Source organism: Myotis daubentonii, chromosome 1 (assembly GCF_963259705.1).
Source record: "Myotis daubentonii chromosome 1, mMyoDau2.1, whole genome shotgun sequence".
NCBI classification, from domain to species: Eukaryota; Metazoa; Chordata; class Mammalia; order Chiroptera; family Vespertilionidae; genus Myotis; species Myotis daubentonii.
In genome coordinates this window covers 63,136,572-63,154,155 of record NC_081840.1, presented here as the reverse complement: position 1 = coordinate 63,154,155, position 17,584 = coordinate 63,136,572, and the positions used below count along the sequence as shown (strand labels likewise).

The window sequence follows — 17,584 nt, the reverse complement described above, 5'->3', positions numbered from 1 at the left end:
CTGGGTATATTTAACACAAAAACACAAGAAATGGCCTAATGTATCACCACTTAGTAAAAGGCAGACCTCCCAGGGCTCTTCTCTGGCTGCTAACAGCACATTGTTCAGGCTCAGGAGGGCCCTAATACCACTAGTACACCCCTCTTGGGCGGAGGTGGGGATTGACTGGGAAGGAACACAAAGAAATGACATTTCCAAGACAGTGGCAATGTTCTGTGTCTTGACAGGGGTTCACATCACACAGGTGAATGCATCCATTAAAATTTATCTGGTGATCCACTTAACATTTGTGCATTTCATCATCAAAATTTTATCTTAAAAAACAACCATAAACAAGTATTGAACTCTACCTTCAGCTTTGCAGGCTGAAGTATTTAAGGGTGAAGTGTACTAATGTCTGCAACCTATTTTGAAATGATGGGATGGATGGATGGGTATGTGATAAAGTGAATGTTGCTCAATGTTAATTGAAGAATCTAGGTGGAAGATATCTGGGTGTTCACTGCACAGGTTTTTCAACTTTGCGATGTGCTTGAAATTTTTCCTAATAAGAAAGAAGAGCAATTCTAATGCTTGGTTTCCAAGCAGACCCAGTGAGACATAGAGTAGAAGTACCATAGAGCGGGCGGTTCACAAGCCTGAGTGTCACTCTCCGCTGTACCCGAGTCGGAGGCCTCTGCGGGTCGTTTGCCTTAATGCTTTTGCCAACCAGGAATCCGTTGATTCCTAGTTATTGTCGAAACACAACCAGACTGTATGGCTTTTGTAAAGGCCTTGCCCCATGTTTTCAAAACAGGTCAAGAAAAAAAGTGTTTGCAAACTCCACACACTAGCTACCTCTTTTGCAGCAGTTTGAGACGGGAAGTGGAGCTGGCTTGCCTTAGAGATGGGACTGGTTCTATGTTTCCCAAGCTGGGAAGTGGCTGTGGAGCTGGAGGGAAGGTTGGTCTGGTCCATCAGTTAGTAAAAGGGCAAGCCAGACCCATCTGTGGAGAAGTGGGATGGTCATTCTCTCCCAGAGTGTGTCTGTGCTGTGTCCTGTGTTTCCTTTGGAAGTGCTAACGGTCTGGGCTTGCTTAGGACACCCTGGGTATTCCTCGCTGGTATCTGCCCATGAGCCTGTGCCCCCTCACAGCACCTCTGTGCCTGCTCCTGTTTTCCTCTCCAGGCGATCGCGTTGCCATCGAGCCTGGCGCTCCCCGAGAAATCGATGAATTTTGCAAGATTGGCCGATACAACCTGTCACCAACCATCTTCTTCTGTGCCACGCCGCCCGATGATGGGAACCTCTGCCGGTTCTATAAGCACGATGCCAACTTCTGCTACAAGTTAGTGCCCAGCCCAGCCTTGCCACCTGGGACCTCTCTCCCTCCATTTGTTTGGTGTTCTTTCTTCTACTTTCCTGTGGTGACTTGGTTCTTCTTAGCTCTTAATTCCAGACATGAGGCGTCTCCATAGTGGGCCTGCTCTCCTGGGTGGGTGGAGGGAGGGAAGCCTGACTAGCACTAAGGCTGACTCACATTGCTTGGTTTTAGTCTTTCAGTCTAACTCTCCCTCACCCAGAGCAGCAATAGAAAATGGTCGCTAAAGTCACTCACTCCTTTGCAGCCATCCTGGTGATAACTTGTGGTTCATCTTCCATTATTGGTTTCCACTGCAGCTACAGGAGGGAGAGCTTTTAACAGCAGTGGCCTTGTGGGGGGCTTTCTGAGGAGGCCTGGCAAGGAGCCAGCACAGGACTTTGGGCCCTGGATTCACTCCCTCCTAGCGAGTAACTTTGGGGAAATGACTTAACCTTCCTCTGCTTCAGATGATTAAATAAGACACTGCATGTAATGTCACAGTTATTATTACTATGTGCCTGGCCATTTGCATGCCTTATCTTACCTCCGCAAGGACAATGATGAGGTGGGCACCAGGTGTGCAGTTTGTTTATTTATTTTTACTTTTTTGTTAATCCTCACCTGAGGATATTTTCCCATTGATCTTCTAGAGAGAGTGGAAGAGAGAGGGAAAGACAGAGAGAAACATCAATGTGAGAGAAACACATCGATTGGTTGCCTCTTGCTCGAGCCCCAGCCAGGGCCCGGGTCAGGGAGGAGCCTGCAACCAAGGAACGTGCCCTTGACTGGAATCAAACCCGGGACCCTTTGGTCCACAGGCCGATGCTCTATCCACTGAACCAAACCAGCTAGGGCCCAGCTGTGCAGTTTATTGCAAGAGTTAGCAGAGGCAGGAGGAGGCTAACAGACTTGGCGCAGAGCAGAACCAGGAGTCAAGCTGTGATTCTTGAACTCCTGCCCTGTGTTCACTGCACGACCCCAACATTCAAAATGGTTTCGGGGTGAGAAGTTGTGTCTGGCTGGCAGAAGCAGAGTGCTGTACCTCCTACATGGCCCCAGCCCTTGGAGCCCTGGGGTGCTGCTGTGCCACTTTCCTCCTGATTCCTCCCACCCCAGCCCGGCCCCGGCGGTGGCGCTGTCGGCCAGGATGGGGCTTGTCCGATGGAGGTTTGATGCCAATCACAAGGGCAGTCTGACAGATCTGAGTTTTCAAGTGCCCACTGGAAACCTTGAGAGGAGTCACAGGCCAGAGGCCTCATGATGAGTTTAATTAAGTCAACATCCAAACCTTCTCGAGAAGAAAACAGGTTTTGTGGGCAGAGTCCACCTTTTAGCAAGTGGTTCCAGAACCACCTTTCCTGGGCCCTTTCCAACTCAGGGCGCCAAACAAAGTTTTTGTTGAAGGCAGAAGAACAAAGAGGTAAAGCTTGAAACTAACCACTAATCTCTGCCATTTACCAACAGCGTGACCTTGAACAAGTTACTTAAACTTTGTGAGCTCAGTATCCTTGCCTATAAAATGGAGATGATAATGGAACCAATCTGATGAAATGCATAGAATTGACAGGATTTAATGAGAAAAGCATATCAAGTGCTCCACATGAGTCCTGGCACAAAGGAGGTGCTCAATAACTGGTGCCATCATATGTCATAGCCATGGCCTTGAGTCCAGGGGTTAGAACAGGGTTAGCCTGGAAAGACAGCCTTGGGCTGGGGACGGGTGAGGGATGCTTTGTAGAGAATGCTGTGGGAGGGTGCTCCGGATGGCGATGGTGATGGGAGGAAGGGGGAGGCCCTCTGGGAACATGCAACCCCTGCCTCTCCTCTCCTCCCAGGGTTCTTTCTGGCTGTGTCCCCAGCCCATGGGCCCAAGCCCTTCTCTCTGGTTTCTCTACCAGTCTCTTTATTTTCCTACCCACCTTATTCAGTTTATCTTCCTGCTTCCTCCTTGGCTTAATTATTCTTTAACCCTTTTGCCTGTTCCCTGAACCCTATTGTGAAAACCACCAAATTGCCTTGTCATTCTCTGGTGTTTATAGTCATGAAAGATTAGGGCTGGGAAGACACTCATCTTTCCTTCTCATCCCCCTCCTCCCTCAACCCCCAGTGAACAAAGTTGGGGAAGGACGACCCAGTAACTCTCTCAAGGTCAGTGGCAAAGGGGCTGAACCCCAGGACTCCCCCTGGCGCTTCTGCCTCCATGCTGCTGGCTATGGCTGCATGTGTGAGATCTCCCAGATTGCAACCCTCTCTTAGCACCATCCCCAGTCCCTTCATCCTTGGTGTTCTCATTCCAAAGGGAAGTCAGAGCGAAGAGGAGAGAAGCACGCAGCTCCTGACCAAAGGCCATCCTCCGCTTAGATCCAATGCAAGCTTTAGGGAAGGCCCAACGGGGAAGGGGCAGATGTGTCTGAGAGGGTGTGGTTGGCAGTCCATGAGAGTGGGAATTTTCATGATTCCATTTCCAACTTTTTTTCATAGAGTTGATGGGGTGAGTAGAAGGGGTGATGACAGCACTCAGAGCAGGAGGGTGGACAGGAGTAGGGAAATGATGTGAGAGAAGCAGAGGGGAGGGAAGAAAAGGGTGTTGGGTGGCAGCCAGGCCATCTGCAGGCCTTGTGATTTATTCTTTGGGGATCATGAACAATGACAGAAGGTAATGAGGATGAGCACATGGTTTGGCTGCCACTGTTATTTCTTTTTGGAACTTGAGGGTTTTTTTTCTTTCTTTCTTTCTTTCTTTCTTTCTTTCTTTCTTTCTTTCTTTCTTTCTTTCTTTCTTTCTTTCTTCCTTTCTCTCTCTCTCTCTCTCTCTCTCTCTCTCTCTCTCTCTCTCTCTCTCTCTCTTCTTTCTTTCTTTTGTTCTTTCTCTTTTTAAGATATTTTACTGATTTTTTGAGAGACAGGAAAAGAGAGGGAGAGAAACATTGATGTGATAGTGCAACATCAATCAGCTGCCTTCTGCACACACCCTACTGGAGATCAAGCCGGAAACCCGAACATGTACCCTGACAAAGAAACAAACCAGTGTCCTCTGGCTGCATGGGACACTGCCCAACCAACTGAACCACACCAGCCAAGGCTGGAACTTGAGGGGTTTGTTTTTGGTGTTGTTGTTTTTATAACTTGAGGGTTTTTATGTGGAGTTTTTGGGGGCACTGAATAAATAAATACTGGACGGTTAAGAACTAGCAGAAATTAAATATTAACTACAGAGCTGTTTGTACCCAGAGTCAGCTAATAATGGGACTGGCAGAGAATGTGGAATCAGGAGCCCTGGGTTCAAACCTTGCGTTTCCACCCACTAGCATTTTAACCTTGAGCAAGTCTCTTAATGTCATTGGGCTTCAGTTTTCTCTTCTGTAAAATGAAGGTGAAAATAAAGCCTGCCCTTCTCACCTGACAAGGTCATGGTGAGGATTAAATGAGATAATGGAAGAGAAAGCTGGCTAACCTGTAAAGCCTTAGGCAAATGTTTGCTGTCATCATCAGTAGGATGGTTAAAAGGATCAAGATACCAGTGGTCTTGGAAGTGAAAACCAAGAACCCCGTGGTGAAGGAAGGTGACACAGCATATAATCAGCTGTGTACAGTCAGGGGCCTTCCCCACCTTAACCAGGCCCGGGACAGCCAGGCAGCTGCTGCCGTCTGATGTGGTTCTTCTGGAACGTGTAATGGGGAAACAGTGAACAGAGTGACGCCAGCTTCTAAATCACTATTTTTCAAAGCTGCTGATAGTCGGGATTGCTTGAGAAAAAAAATGAGATGCTGGGATGAGGCTTATGGGTATGCTGTATCTGGTTTCAATTTCAAATCCTTTGAGCCTCTCACTAGTTTTGAACCTTTAGAGCAAGTTATTTAATCCTCCAAGCCTCAGTTTCCTTGTCTGTAAAATAGGAATAATACTACCTACTACATGTAATCTGAGGATTCACATGAGTGATTTACATAAATTAGCACATTGCCCGCCACATAAATAAATGCTCAATAAATGATTGTCAAACCAGAGGGACTAACTGAGTGTGTTGAATGGCTGACTCCCCAGGCTTCCTGACAATGTCACCTTTGAGGAAGGGGCCCTGATTGAGCCACTGTCTGTGGGGATCCATACCTGCCGGCGAGCTGGAGTCACCCTGGGGAACAAGGTCTTTGTATGTGGAGCTGGTAAGAAACAGATGATACCCTACTTATGAGTTCATTAAGGGAGACTGTGGGGGCACCTCTGCCCATCTCATTCCCCCTCCAAAGGATGAAATTTGAAATTGGTCCTAGGATTTTTCTGGGTAGGAAAGGATTACAATGTCCCATTCCCCTGGTGGCTAGCACTTTGCTAAATAAATGAATATCTGCAGAAATGATGTTATTTCCTAGGCAACAGGACACTTTTATTTGTTTAAAGAATGCAACCTGGGATTACATTTCAACCCTTGACAGGAAACTAGGGAAATATTTTAAAAATATTTTTATTGATTACAGAGAGGAAAGAAGAGGGAGAGAGACAGAAACATCAATAATGAGTGTGTCACATTGATTGGTTGCCTCCTGCATGCACCCGAACCAGGGCCAGGGATCGAGTCTGCAACCTAGGTATGTGCCCTTGACCGGAATTGAACCTGGGACCCTTCAGTCCACAGGCCGACACTCTATTCACTGAGCCAAACTGGCTAGGGAATTATTTTTGATAGTAAAGGAAAGAACAACTTTGGAACTTCCAAATCATACCAGAGAAGTGGCCTTCTGGTCCATCCAGAAGCGAGGTGGGCCCTGATCACCACCAGTGAAAGGAGTAGAGCCCCGCCCCGCCATGAGCCAGCACTCTGCTTGCGCTGGGAAGCTGCCTTCTCTCCTCCACCCGACAAACCCTAGTAGCCTCAGATGGAATCACTCTAGACTTCTAACTGCTGGTGACTTAGACAACAGGCTCCTACTCCTGTTGGGTATGATCTGGTGTTCCTCATGCACTTTGGGAGGGAGGGTGTATAATTGACATGTAATGTTAGTTTCAGGTGTACAATGTAATTACTTGATATTTGTATATACAGGTGACTTGTGAACAACACTGGGGTTAGGGACATCCACATATAAGTTTTGATTCCCCCAAAACTTTACTAATAGCTTATGGTTGACTGGAAGCTTCACCAATAACATAAACAGTCTATTAAAGCATATTTTGCATGTTACATGTATTACAATAAAGTAAGCTAGAGAAAAACAAATGTTAAGAAAATCATAAGATAGAGAAAACACATTTATAGTACTGTAGGTATTTATTTAAAACAACATCAGCATATAAGTTGGACCTGCCTGGTTCAAACCTTTGTTGTTCAAGGGTCAACAGTATTGCAAAATGACCACCACAATAAGTCTAGTTAACATCTATCACTAGATCAGCCGTGGGCAAACTACGGCCTGCGGGCCGGATCCGGCCCGTTTGAAATGAATAAAACTAAAAAAAAGAAAAAGACCGTACCCTTTTATGTAATGATGTTTACTTTGAATTTATATTAGTTCACACAAACACCCTATCCATGCTTTTGTTCCGGCCCTCCGGTCCAGTTTAAGAACCCATTGTGGCCCTCAAGTCAAAAAGTTTGCCTACCCCTGCACTAGATGGTTACCAAGTTTCCTTTACTTGGGATGAGAACTTTTAAGATTTACTATCTTAGCAACTTTCAAATATGCAATACAGTATTATTAACTACTAGAGGCCCGGTGCACAAAAATTCATGCACTCAGGGGAGTGGGGGGGGGGGCAGGGGTGGTGTCCCTCAGCTCGGCCTGCACCCTCTCGCAGTCCAGGAGCCCTTGGGGGATGTCCACCTGCTGGCTTAGGCCTGCGTACTGAGAGATCAGACATCCCTCTGGCAGCTTGCGAGCCCTTGAGGGATGTCCAACTAACAGCTTGGGCCTGGTCCCCTGTGCTGGCCAGCCATGAGCTGGCTTCTGGCTGAGCAGCATTCATCCTGTGGAAGCGCACGGACCACCAGGTGGTAGCTCCTGCATTGAGCGTCTGCCTCCTGGTGGTCAGTGCACATCATAGCGACCAGTTGTTCCCGTCAATTTGCATATTACCTTTTATTATATAGGACTAGAGGCCTGGTGCACAAAAGTTTGTGCACTCGGGGGGGTCCCTCAGCCCGGCCTGTGACCTCTCGCAGTCTGGGACCCCTCGGGGGATGTACACCTGCTGGCTTAGGCCCCCTCCCTGGGGAGATTGGGCCTAAGCTGGCAGTCAGACATCCCTCTGGTAGCCCGGAGCCTTCGGGGGATGTCCACTTGCCAGCAGGGAGCAGGCCTAAGCTGCAGTCAGACATCCTTAGCACTGCTGAGGAGACGGGAGAAGCTCCCACCACCACCGCTGTGCTGGCAGCCATCAGCCAGGCTTGTGGCTGAGCAGAGCTCCCCCTGTGGGAGTGCACTGACCACCAGGGGACAGCTCCTGCATTGAGCATCTGCCCCCTGGTGGTCAGTGTGTGTCATAATGACCAGTCAGTCCCAGTTGTTCTACTGTTAGGGTCAATTTGCATATTACCCTTTTATTATATAGGATAGTTACCATGCTATACATTATATCCACATGACTTATTTATAACTGAAAGTTTGTACCTTTTGACCCCCTTTACCCATTTTACTCACCCTCTCACTCTCTTCCTCTAGCAACCACCCTGTTCTCTATATCTTTTAGCTTGGGATTTTTTGTTTGTATTAGAGTCCACATAAAGTGAAATCATATGGTATTTATCTTTCTCCATATGGTATTTGTTTTTCTCTGTCTGACTTATTTTACTTAGCATAATGCCCTCAAAGGCCATCCATGTTGTTACAAATAGCAAGATTTCCTTATTTTTATGGCTGAGTAATATTTCATTGTATATATACCATATCTTCTTTATCCATTCATCCATTGATGGACACTTAAGTTGTTTCAATGTCTTGGCTATTGTAAACAATACTGCAGTGACCATGGTGGCACACACATCTTTTTGAGTTAGTGTTTTCTTTTCTTTTTTTTTTTTTTTTTCAGATAAATACTCAGAAGTGGAATTGCTGGATCACTTACTAGTTGTATTTTTAGTTTTTTTAAGGAATCTCCATACTGTTTTCCATAGTGGCTGCACCAATTTAAAATACCACCAACAGTGTATGAGGGTTCCCTTTTCTGCACATCTTCCCAACACCTGCTATTTCTTATTTTTTATAATAGCAGCCATTGTAACAGATCTGAGGTGATAGTTCATTGTTTTTTTGATTTGCATTTCCCTAATAATTAGTGATGTTAAACAACTTTTTCTATGTACCTATTGGCCATTTGTATGTCTTCTTTGAAAAAATGTGTATTCAGATCCTCTGCCCACTTTTTGTTGTTGTTATTGTTAATCCTCATTTGAGGAAGTTTTTTCTGTTGATTTTTAGGGAGATTGAAAGGGAAGCAGCAAGGGACAGAAAGAGACAGATAGGCACTGATGTGAGAGAGACACATTGATTGGTTGCCTCCCATACATTCACCAGGCCAGGGATTGAACCTGCAACCAGGTATGTGCCCTTGACCAGGAAATAATTGAATTATTTATTTATTTATGTTGAGTTGTATGAGTTCTTTATATCTTTTGGATATTAACCCCTTAACAAATAGTATATGGTTTGCAAATATTTTTTCCTATATGATAGATTGCCTTTTTAAAAAATATATATATATTATTGATTTTCTTACAGAAAGGAAGGAAGAGGGATAGAGAGTTAGAAACATCGATGAGTGAGAAACATCGATCAACTGCCTCCTGCACACTCCCTACTGAATATGTGCCTGCAACCAAGGTACATGCCCTTGACCGGAATCGAACCTGGGACCTTTGAGTCCACAGGCAGATGCTCTATCCACGGAGCCAAACCGGTTAGGGCTAGATTGCCTTTTAAATTATTGATAGTTTCTTTTGCTGTGCAGAAGCTTTTTAGTTTGATATAGTCCTACCTGTTTATTTTTGCTTTTATTGTCTTTGCTTTTGGTGTCAAATCCAAAAAAATTTGCCAAGACTGATGTCAAGGAGCTTACTGCCTATATTTTCTTCTTGGAGTTTTATAATTTCAGGTCTATGTTCAAGACTTCAATCCATTTTGAGTTAATCCTCATACAATTTTGCGAATGATTTTTCTTTTCTTTATTAAAAAATATTTGTTTTCACTTCAGAGAAGAAAGGAGAGGGAGAAAGAAATAGAAACATCAATGATGAGAGAGAATCATTGATCAGCTACCTCCTGTATACCCCACACTGGGACCAAGCCTGCAACCCGGACATGTGCCCTGACCAGGAATCTAACCACGACCTCCTGGTTTATATGTCGATGCTCAACCACTGAGCAACACTGGCTGGGCGCTGATTTTTCTTTGGCAGAGCCAAATACATGACCATGGGGCTTCCTAAGTACGGTGATGGGTATAGAACAGACTTGCCTCAGTATGCGAGCAGGCCGTCAGATTCAGGTGGCAGATTTTTAAAATACCATTTTGTCTTAGGCAGAAAAGATAAGTCAGCCCAGCTGGAGTGGCTCAGGTGGGTTGGAGCCTTATCCTGTACACAAAAAGTTGCCAGTTCGATTCTCAGTCAGGGCACATACCTGGTTCAATCCCCGGTTGGGGCATATATGGAAGGCAACTAATCATTTCTTTCTCCCTCTCTCCCTCTCTCTCTAAACATGTCCTCAGGAGAGGATTAAAGGGGAAAAAAAGACAAGTCATACACACCATATGTGCATACACAGAAATTTACCCATAGACCCATCAGCCCAAGAGAATCACTATTAACATTTTGGTGTAGAGCTTTTCTTTTCTTTTCTTTTTTTCACTGAGATCATGTTGAATATACTTTTTTTATTTTTTTAACTACTCTTTTAAAATATATATTATTAACATTTTTTCATGTCAGATATAAAAGAGTTATGACATAATTTTTTTTATTAACTGTGTAGTATCCCACAGTAGTTTATTTAATTAATCCCTTTGTTGGTCATTTCAGGTATTTTCCAGTGTTTTGCTTTCTAGGGGAACTCACAAAATTATTTTCCAAAAAGAAAATTCCCAAAGATTTTCTGAAAAGCCTTATTTTGTGGGTTTTTGTATTAAAACCATCATGCCATCTAGCAGGTAGATACTGTGGGGAAGCAGGTGGTCTCCAAGCTGATTCTTAGGGCTGAACATCTTGGGGCTGCCTGAACAGCTGCCTCAACTCAGGGAGCCAGCTCACTTAACGATACTCCAGGCTGATCCTCGCAGGGCACATAAAACAGTATGTCTCTCCTTGGGAAGGTGTGATGGGTTCTGGGGAGGTAGGGGTCAAAGAGAGAACAGGAAAATGTATCCAGACCTGAGATAACCTCTGAGAAAATGTATGCTTCCTTGAACCCTCTGGTTCTTTGACATTATCCCCACACAGTACCAAAGAGTAAGTGGAAAGTTTATAACTCTGTTAAGGCAATACCAAGCAGAATCCAACCCTACAAGCCAATAATTCCTCATGTACTTATTTACTCATGATTCAGTAAACTGTTGTTAAGATCTCATTTATGTATCAGGCACTAGGATAGATGCTAGAGGTATACAAAGGATATGGCTCTTGTTTGGCATGCAAAGGGGGAAGAACTGATGGTTCATCTTTCACAAACGTCTTCCATTTCCTGCTTTATTTAGGGCCAATTGGATTGGTCAATTTGCTGGTGGCCAAGGCAATGGGCGCAGCTCAAGTGGTGGTGACTGGTAAGGTTTTCTTTTTAAAAATATTCTCAAGGGGGAAACAGTTGGGCCTATAGTTTGAGGCAGAAGCATAAGACCTATTCCCTTCAGCGGGTACTGGGTTTCTGAAGGGGTTTCTCCCCTTTTCTCTGGGTCCCAAGGTTGAGAAGCCCACTCAGGGGACGACCAAGTCAGAGCTCAGGAGGACACTCTTCTTTGAAGTTGCTGGGGGAAGAAGACCTGGCTCTTTATGTATGGACCTGAGATGCCCATACTGCCTACTTAGTCCTAAAACGAGGCTCAGCCCTTGGTTCATTTGCCTAAGTCCAGGAGACAGGGGGTGTGTTTGTGTGTATATATGTGATGTGAAGCTAGTGGGAAGTATAATATATTTATAAGGATGTTTGTGTGTGAGGTGTGTGCTATGAGTGAGAGACATGAGTGTATATGTGTGAGCTGAGGGTATCCAACAGCATGTGTGGGTGTGTTTGGAAGCACATGGGGTATCAAAGGGTGTGTGTATGTGGAGAAGGCATCTGTTAGAATATTTGTGTGTGTGTAAGGTATCTGAGAGTGTGCATATGTGTGAGAAGAGGTTATCACAGTATGTGTGGATGAGTGTGTAGAGTTGTGTGGTGTGCAGGTGTGTGGATGAATAGGGTAGTGGGAATGCAGAAGGGTGTGAGGAGAAGCTATCAGAGTGTGTATAGAAGGTATCTGTGAAAGTGTGTGTTTGAAGAGAGTGTGTGTGCGTGTGTAAGTAGATATGTGTGTGTATGGGAGTGTGTGAAAAATACTGATTTTAGAGAAAGAGGGAGAGAAACGTCAATTGGCTGCCTCCTGCACGCCCCCTTCTGGGATGGAGCCCAGTGCACGGGACTGCGCTCAACCAACTGAGCCAGGGCTGCACCTCCGTTTTCATTGTCTTCCTAATCCGACATCCAGTTTCTCAGTTTGAAGAAAACCTTTTTTCAACTTTAGATCTGTCTGCCTCTCGGTTGGCTAAAGCCAAGGAAGCTGGGGCTGACTTTGTCCTCCAGATCACCAATGAGAGCCCGCAGGAAATCGCCAGTAAAGTGGAAGGTCTCCTGGGGTGCAAGCCAGAAGTCACCATCGAGTGCACTGGGGCGGAGGCCGCCATCCAGGCGGGCATCTACGTGAGTGGGATGCGGGCAGGGCTGGGAATCCATGGGGGTAGTGAACTGAGAAGTCAGGTGTCCTAGGATCAAGCTTCTCTACTGCCTTGCTCTGTGGTCCCCCATCAAAATTAAGTGATCTCTTTGTATCTCTGTTTTCTTATCTCTCTTGTGGAGATAGTGGCACTTGCCTAACATTCTCATTGGGTATTTGTGAGGGTTAACAAGGTAACAGATACACAGTCCTTGGGAGATAAGTGACCCACACGTCAGGGTTTTCTGTCCCGACCATATCTGTGATCATAAAAGTTGTACTCTTGATAAAGGATCATTAGGAGGAACGGGGAAGCATGTCTTAAGTGTGGGAAACTCTTATACTGTTTTATTGAGGAAAACTGTGGTCTTTAAGTCATTTAGAAAGTGACAACCACTAGTTCAGTTAGTCACAAAGTTGAGTTTTCAGGGTCACAGTTGGCTACTGTTGTCCTCTCCCAGAATTAGGAGGGGATACGCCATCAATACCTGGTAAGTCCCTCTTGGACTCACCTGTAATTTATGAGAAGTTGACAGGGAGGTGGAGAGGGGAAGGGCATTGACATGTCAAAGTATGAGGAAAAGAGGAGACAAAAAATACGTTCCAGGTTCCAAGCCTCACCGTGTGCCAGGTCTTCTGCTAAGTGTTTTATAAACATGATATCCCCAGTCTGCACAGTAGCCTTGAAATGAGTCATCATTTTACGAGAGGTCTAGTGGCTTGCCTTGAGCACACTTCCCCGATGCCTGTGCATTCCTTACTCTGTCCACTGCTTAGGAGAGGAAGGGAAAGAAAGGACAAGAAGCCAGCGGGCAGTCATGCTCAGGTGGGAGGGGTAGGGCTGGGGAGAGCACGGCTGCACCTGCCACCACTGGGACTCCTGCCCGCCTCCCAGACTGTTTCCCCACAGCAGCGGGGCTTCCTCCTTCCTTCTGAGTCACAGCTGGGTCACACACAAGGGCACTTCGAACCACGCAAGACATCCCAGGGAAAGCTGGCCCCTGAGGTCAGTGTGGCATGGCCCTCCGGCCCGGTACCTGGCAGAGCTGCCAAGCCCTCCTCCTACCAAGATGCCCATGGCATCAGGGACAGATTAAATGGTGACAGGAGGAAGGAACAGATGGCACCCTCGCACCGGGACCCAGAGAAACCAAAACTCAGAGGTGATGGGTATGATCAGTCAGTTCATGACATGTCTTGGGCACTTCGAGGTCTATGATAGTGAGTGAGGTACGTCTATTGTCTTCAAGCTGTTGGCAGATCAGGCACACCGTCGCCCCCACCCCCACTCCAATGCACAGAGAGGCAGTAAAAGACATGGCTTCTCAACTCGAGGCTTTCCTTCCTCTTTTCTCCTGCCTGAAGAGCATCTGGGAACAGCTGGCATCTCCAGCGTTCACAGTGGGGGCCCAGTTACCAGCCTACCTGAGGTGAGCGTGAAGGCCTGAGGCCTGAGCCTCTCCTGAGTGGAGGTGGAGCCATCATGCATGACAGGTGCTGTAGAATGCTACAGGCTGCCCCATCAGCAGGCAGGTTAGGTGGAGGCACCTTGTATGGGCATACCTGAGCGTCCTTTTCCTGCCAGATCATGACTAGGTCATGTTCATGAGGAGAAGTGGCAAATGCGTAGGGTAGAATTGATGTCACCTCCTCCAGGCAGAGGTCACACTGATGAAACAGCAATCAGGTAGCCCAAGCATTCGTCTGTGGCCAGCAAACTGGGATGGCCAGTGTGAGGGTGTTCTCCCTCCTCACCAGGTGAAGAGGAAATAGTGGGGAAGCAGTTTTCCTAGAACATTTCTCAGTTTTGTGTGCCTCACTCACAACTTTGACCTCTCGCTCCCACTTTTCCAGTGGATACAGCAACATTTTCCTGCTTCTCCGGAGCAGGCGCAACGCAGCAGTTATGTGGAGATTGTTGAGAGAAATTGCACTCTCTGGCCTCATCCAGGAGGGAACTGGTAGGCAGATAGATGTTCAAGGAAGACGAAATCCGTTATGACCAATACTATCGGGATGAATGTTTCTGGAACAGAGATATTTCTAAATGCCAGCTTGCACGTATGAGGCAGTTTTTAAACCACAAACTTCCAGTAGTCCTCCTCATTTGTATAGTGCTTAATAGCCCCCCCCCCCGCAATATCTCCCCCCCACCCCAAAGAGGGTGGTTCCTTAGAGGTTTGACAAAAGTCCTGTCCTGTGGGTGGGCACACTGGAGGAGGAACAGCTGCTGAGATGAGGAAGTAGCTGAAGCCAACATCTGGTATGAGTTAGTAAAGCGTTGAAAGACATGCCAGGGTTGCTAAAGATCAATGTTGTTTGTAGGGGAGATTCTCACTGGGGTCTGCAGGACCTTGGCTATTTCACGGGATGTTGTGGACAGCGAAAATGCTCCCATTTTGCTTGTCTTCCAGTGGTGGAGTGTATTATTTCAGGATTTTTAAGGAAGATGGTGTTTACTCAGCTGCTCTGTTGAGTTTGGTCACCATGTTGAAGAGTTCAGCAGAATAGAGAAAATCATTCCTGTAATTTCTGGATACTCGCCTGATGCAGTCAGAAGATATTTGTAACACTGCCATGAGCGGGAAGTCTGCATTTTCTTATCTTTCAGGTTTTCTTGTTCTTACTTCCTCTTCAGGCCACTTGTCCTGGTGGGACCCTGATGCTTGTAGGACTGGGTTCCGAGATGGTCAATGTGCCCCTAGTGCATGCAGCCATCCGAGAAGTGGATATCAAGGGCGTGTTTCGATACTGCAACACGTGAGTATGTTGTGGGTGAGTGGGGTGGCGAGTGGCCAACAAGACCAGGGCAGGCCTCTGGGACTAAGAGTCTCTGCCTATTTATTCATGACGAGCTCTCTGTGGTCACATGGATAGCCATGCGACATGACAGAGGTCCAAAGAGAGGATTCATTCCTGGTAAAAGAACAGGAGGGCAGAGATGGCAGAGGAAAGGAGGGAGGGAGGGAGGGAGGGAGGGAGGGAGGGAGGGAGGGAGGGAGGGAGGGAGGGAGGGAGGGAAGGAGAAAGGAAGGAAGGAGGGGGATTTTAAAACACGCTCTTCTTGGTTATCTGTCAGGCCCTCTATTTTCCATTTACTTAAGTGGCCTGATGACCATTTTCCCTCTTCAAAGGGAAGAAGGAGGGAAAGGACAACAGCAAGAACTCCTCAAGTCCCTTGCCTCTTACTCCAGAGCCCCAGGGCCCACTCTGGGAAGTGAGAGAGACTTATTGTGCCTCAGCCCACATTCTGTGTCTGCGCCCTCTCCCCCGGGGAGCTCTGCCTAGGACCATGTTCCTCCGTGTCCCTTACTCGCACCTTTAGAGTCTAACCATTCCCTCACCAGAGTGCCAGTTTTCCGGTAAACTCTCTCAGGCTGCGCTGCTAGGGGTGTGATTGGATTATCCTGGCCTGCCTCCCTAAGGCTTATCTGCCTTTTCACAGTGGCCTCCATAGGCCCCTGCCTTCAGCCAAAAGAGTTCTAGGCTTCACGGCAGACACTGAAGAGGGGCCAGTGGGCATTTGGGAACAGCCTCTGAACTCCCGAATGATAAGTTCTAAGATCATTCCCTCCATTTTTGGTTTGTAGAATTGACCGGGCAGAACCATAGTGCTGTCAGCGAATATGGCCAAGCTGATGTGCTTGGTGCATTTGGGGGCCTGGCTCTTTCCTCCTGAAGGTTGACTGTAACACTTGTGATTTTTTTACAGATGGCCGATGGCGATTTCAATGCTTGCATCCAAGTCTGTGAATGTGAAGTCTTTAGTGACCCATAGGTTTCCTCTGGAGAAAGCGCTGGAGGCCTTTGAAACATCCAAAAAGGGTTTGGGGCTGAAAGTCATGATCAAGTGCGACCCCAATGACCAGAATCCCTGATGTTAATTGGGCTCTGCCCTCATTCCCACCCTCTCAGCATCTCAGGGCTAAATGGCTAGGCAAGGGTGGGCTTTAAGGCAGAAGTTTTTTTAAGTAGTAAGGGTGATTAAAATAATTCATTATAAGCAGAGAGCCTTACACAGAGCAGTTGGTATGCCTTAAACACACAAACAGGGATAGTTTGGAGAAATTTGTAATCAGAATGACCTGTTTCTGCTGAGTCAAGTGAGGGAAGAAATCTGTCCCTTGAGTTCCTGCTTCCATCGTGACTGGTCAGGTGAGGGCTGGGGGGGCTGAGTTATGAAGAGACAACTTTATCAAGACGTAACTGGTCCAGAAGCTGATTTTCAGGAAAATCTGCACCTTGGGACCTGGGATGAGGGGCTGTCAGCAGTTTTAGCTGAGAGCACAGTGTTTTTAGACATAGGTGCTATTTGATTTGATGACAAAGGGAGAATAAGGGACTGGCCTTCTGGGTCTAGGGTAAATAAAAACCAAAATCCCGCATGAGGTCAAACCAACTTGTATTCCTCAAATGTAGAAATAGTCAGGGAACATCTCAACACTGAAGTCTGCCTCATTTTCAGCCCCTGAGGATTGGGTTTGCAGGGTGAATAGCCACCTTCCTAACCCCACCCACACCCCCAGCCACTGCAGGCTTCTTTGTCACAGGCAACCAGGAGATGCCTGCCCAAGGAGAGTCACGGGGGCCCTCACGGGAGCCCTTAAATCATGCCTTTGATCAGCCAGGAGGGTTTGGTTGATGCACCACCGGAATAGCATCCCCTTCTAGGCACAAACTCCCACAGGATTATTATACAATTCCATGTAATTCTGGTGACCATAAACAGAAAACCGTCCCCTCCTCAGCCAGTTAAGACTCTTGCTGTCTTTCTATCTGAATAAGCTCTCTAAAATTGTGACCTTATTTTAAGTTTACTGTGTAAGAATCAATCACATTATGCCCATTTGTGACTTTAAGATTATTATTCAGGAATGAGGATATAGCAGCTGTGACTTAACTTGGGCTGCAGCCACCAATCCCTCACTCCAGCTGGGGATGGAGGGTGGCTTCGAAGAGGTTCTGAGTTTCTTGTGACCATTTAAAACTGTGACCAGGAATTCCTTAAACTGCTTTGGGCAATAAATTCTGCTTGTAGTGCCAGGCTGCTGTCATAATTTCTGCCTTTGTTTAAGGAGGAATGGGCTTAGGTTTATCTTTTCACAGAGGGGAGGTCCAAGATTTTTGAAAGCCACACATTTTGTGCATCGAATATAATTTCATTGACTGTCAGAAATTAACATTAATGATCTCTTACAGTAAGCCAAATACATGTGATTATTTTACAGCTAAGGAAATAGAGAAATTGGTTAATTTGCTCAGGTCACACACTACCTTTTTTTTTTTTTTTAGAGCTTTTTAAAAATATGTATGTTTTTATTGATTTTAGATAGAGACAAAGGGAAGG

At 46.3% G+C, this 17,584-nt stretch overlaps 1 protein-coding gene across 1 annotated transcript in view; it reads left to right on the top strand.

The window, feature by feature from the left end:
* Positions 1–17,280, top strand: part of SORD (sorbitol dehydrogenase) — a 38,517-nt gene extending 21,237 nt beyond the window's left edge. The window contains exons 4-9 of the mRNA XM_059702571.1: positions 1,169–1,328; positions 5,389–5,507; positions 11,026–11,091; positions 12,049–12,224; positions 14,876–14,997; positions 15,950–17,280. Coding sequence (XP_059558554.1) covers positions 1,169–1,328; positions 5,389–5,507; positions 11,026–11,091; positions 12,049–12,224; positions 14,876–14,997; positions 15,950–16,115 — 809 coding nt within the window. The 3' untranslated portion in view covers positions 16,116–17,280. The remainder of the gene's footprint in view (positions 1–1,168; positions 1,329–5,388; positions 5,508–11,025; positions 11,092–12,048; positions 12,225–14,875; positions 14,998–15,949) is intronic.
* The last annotated feature ends 304 nt before the right edge of the window (positions 17,281–17,584 follow it).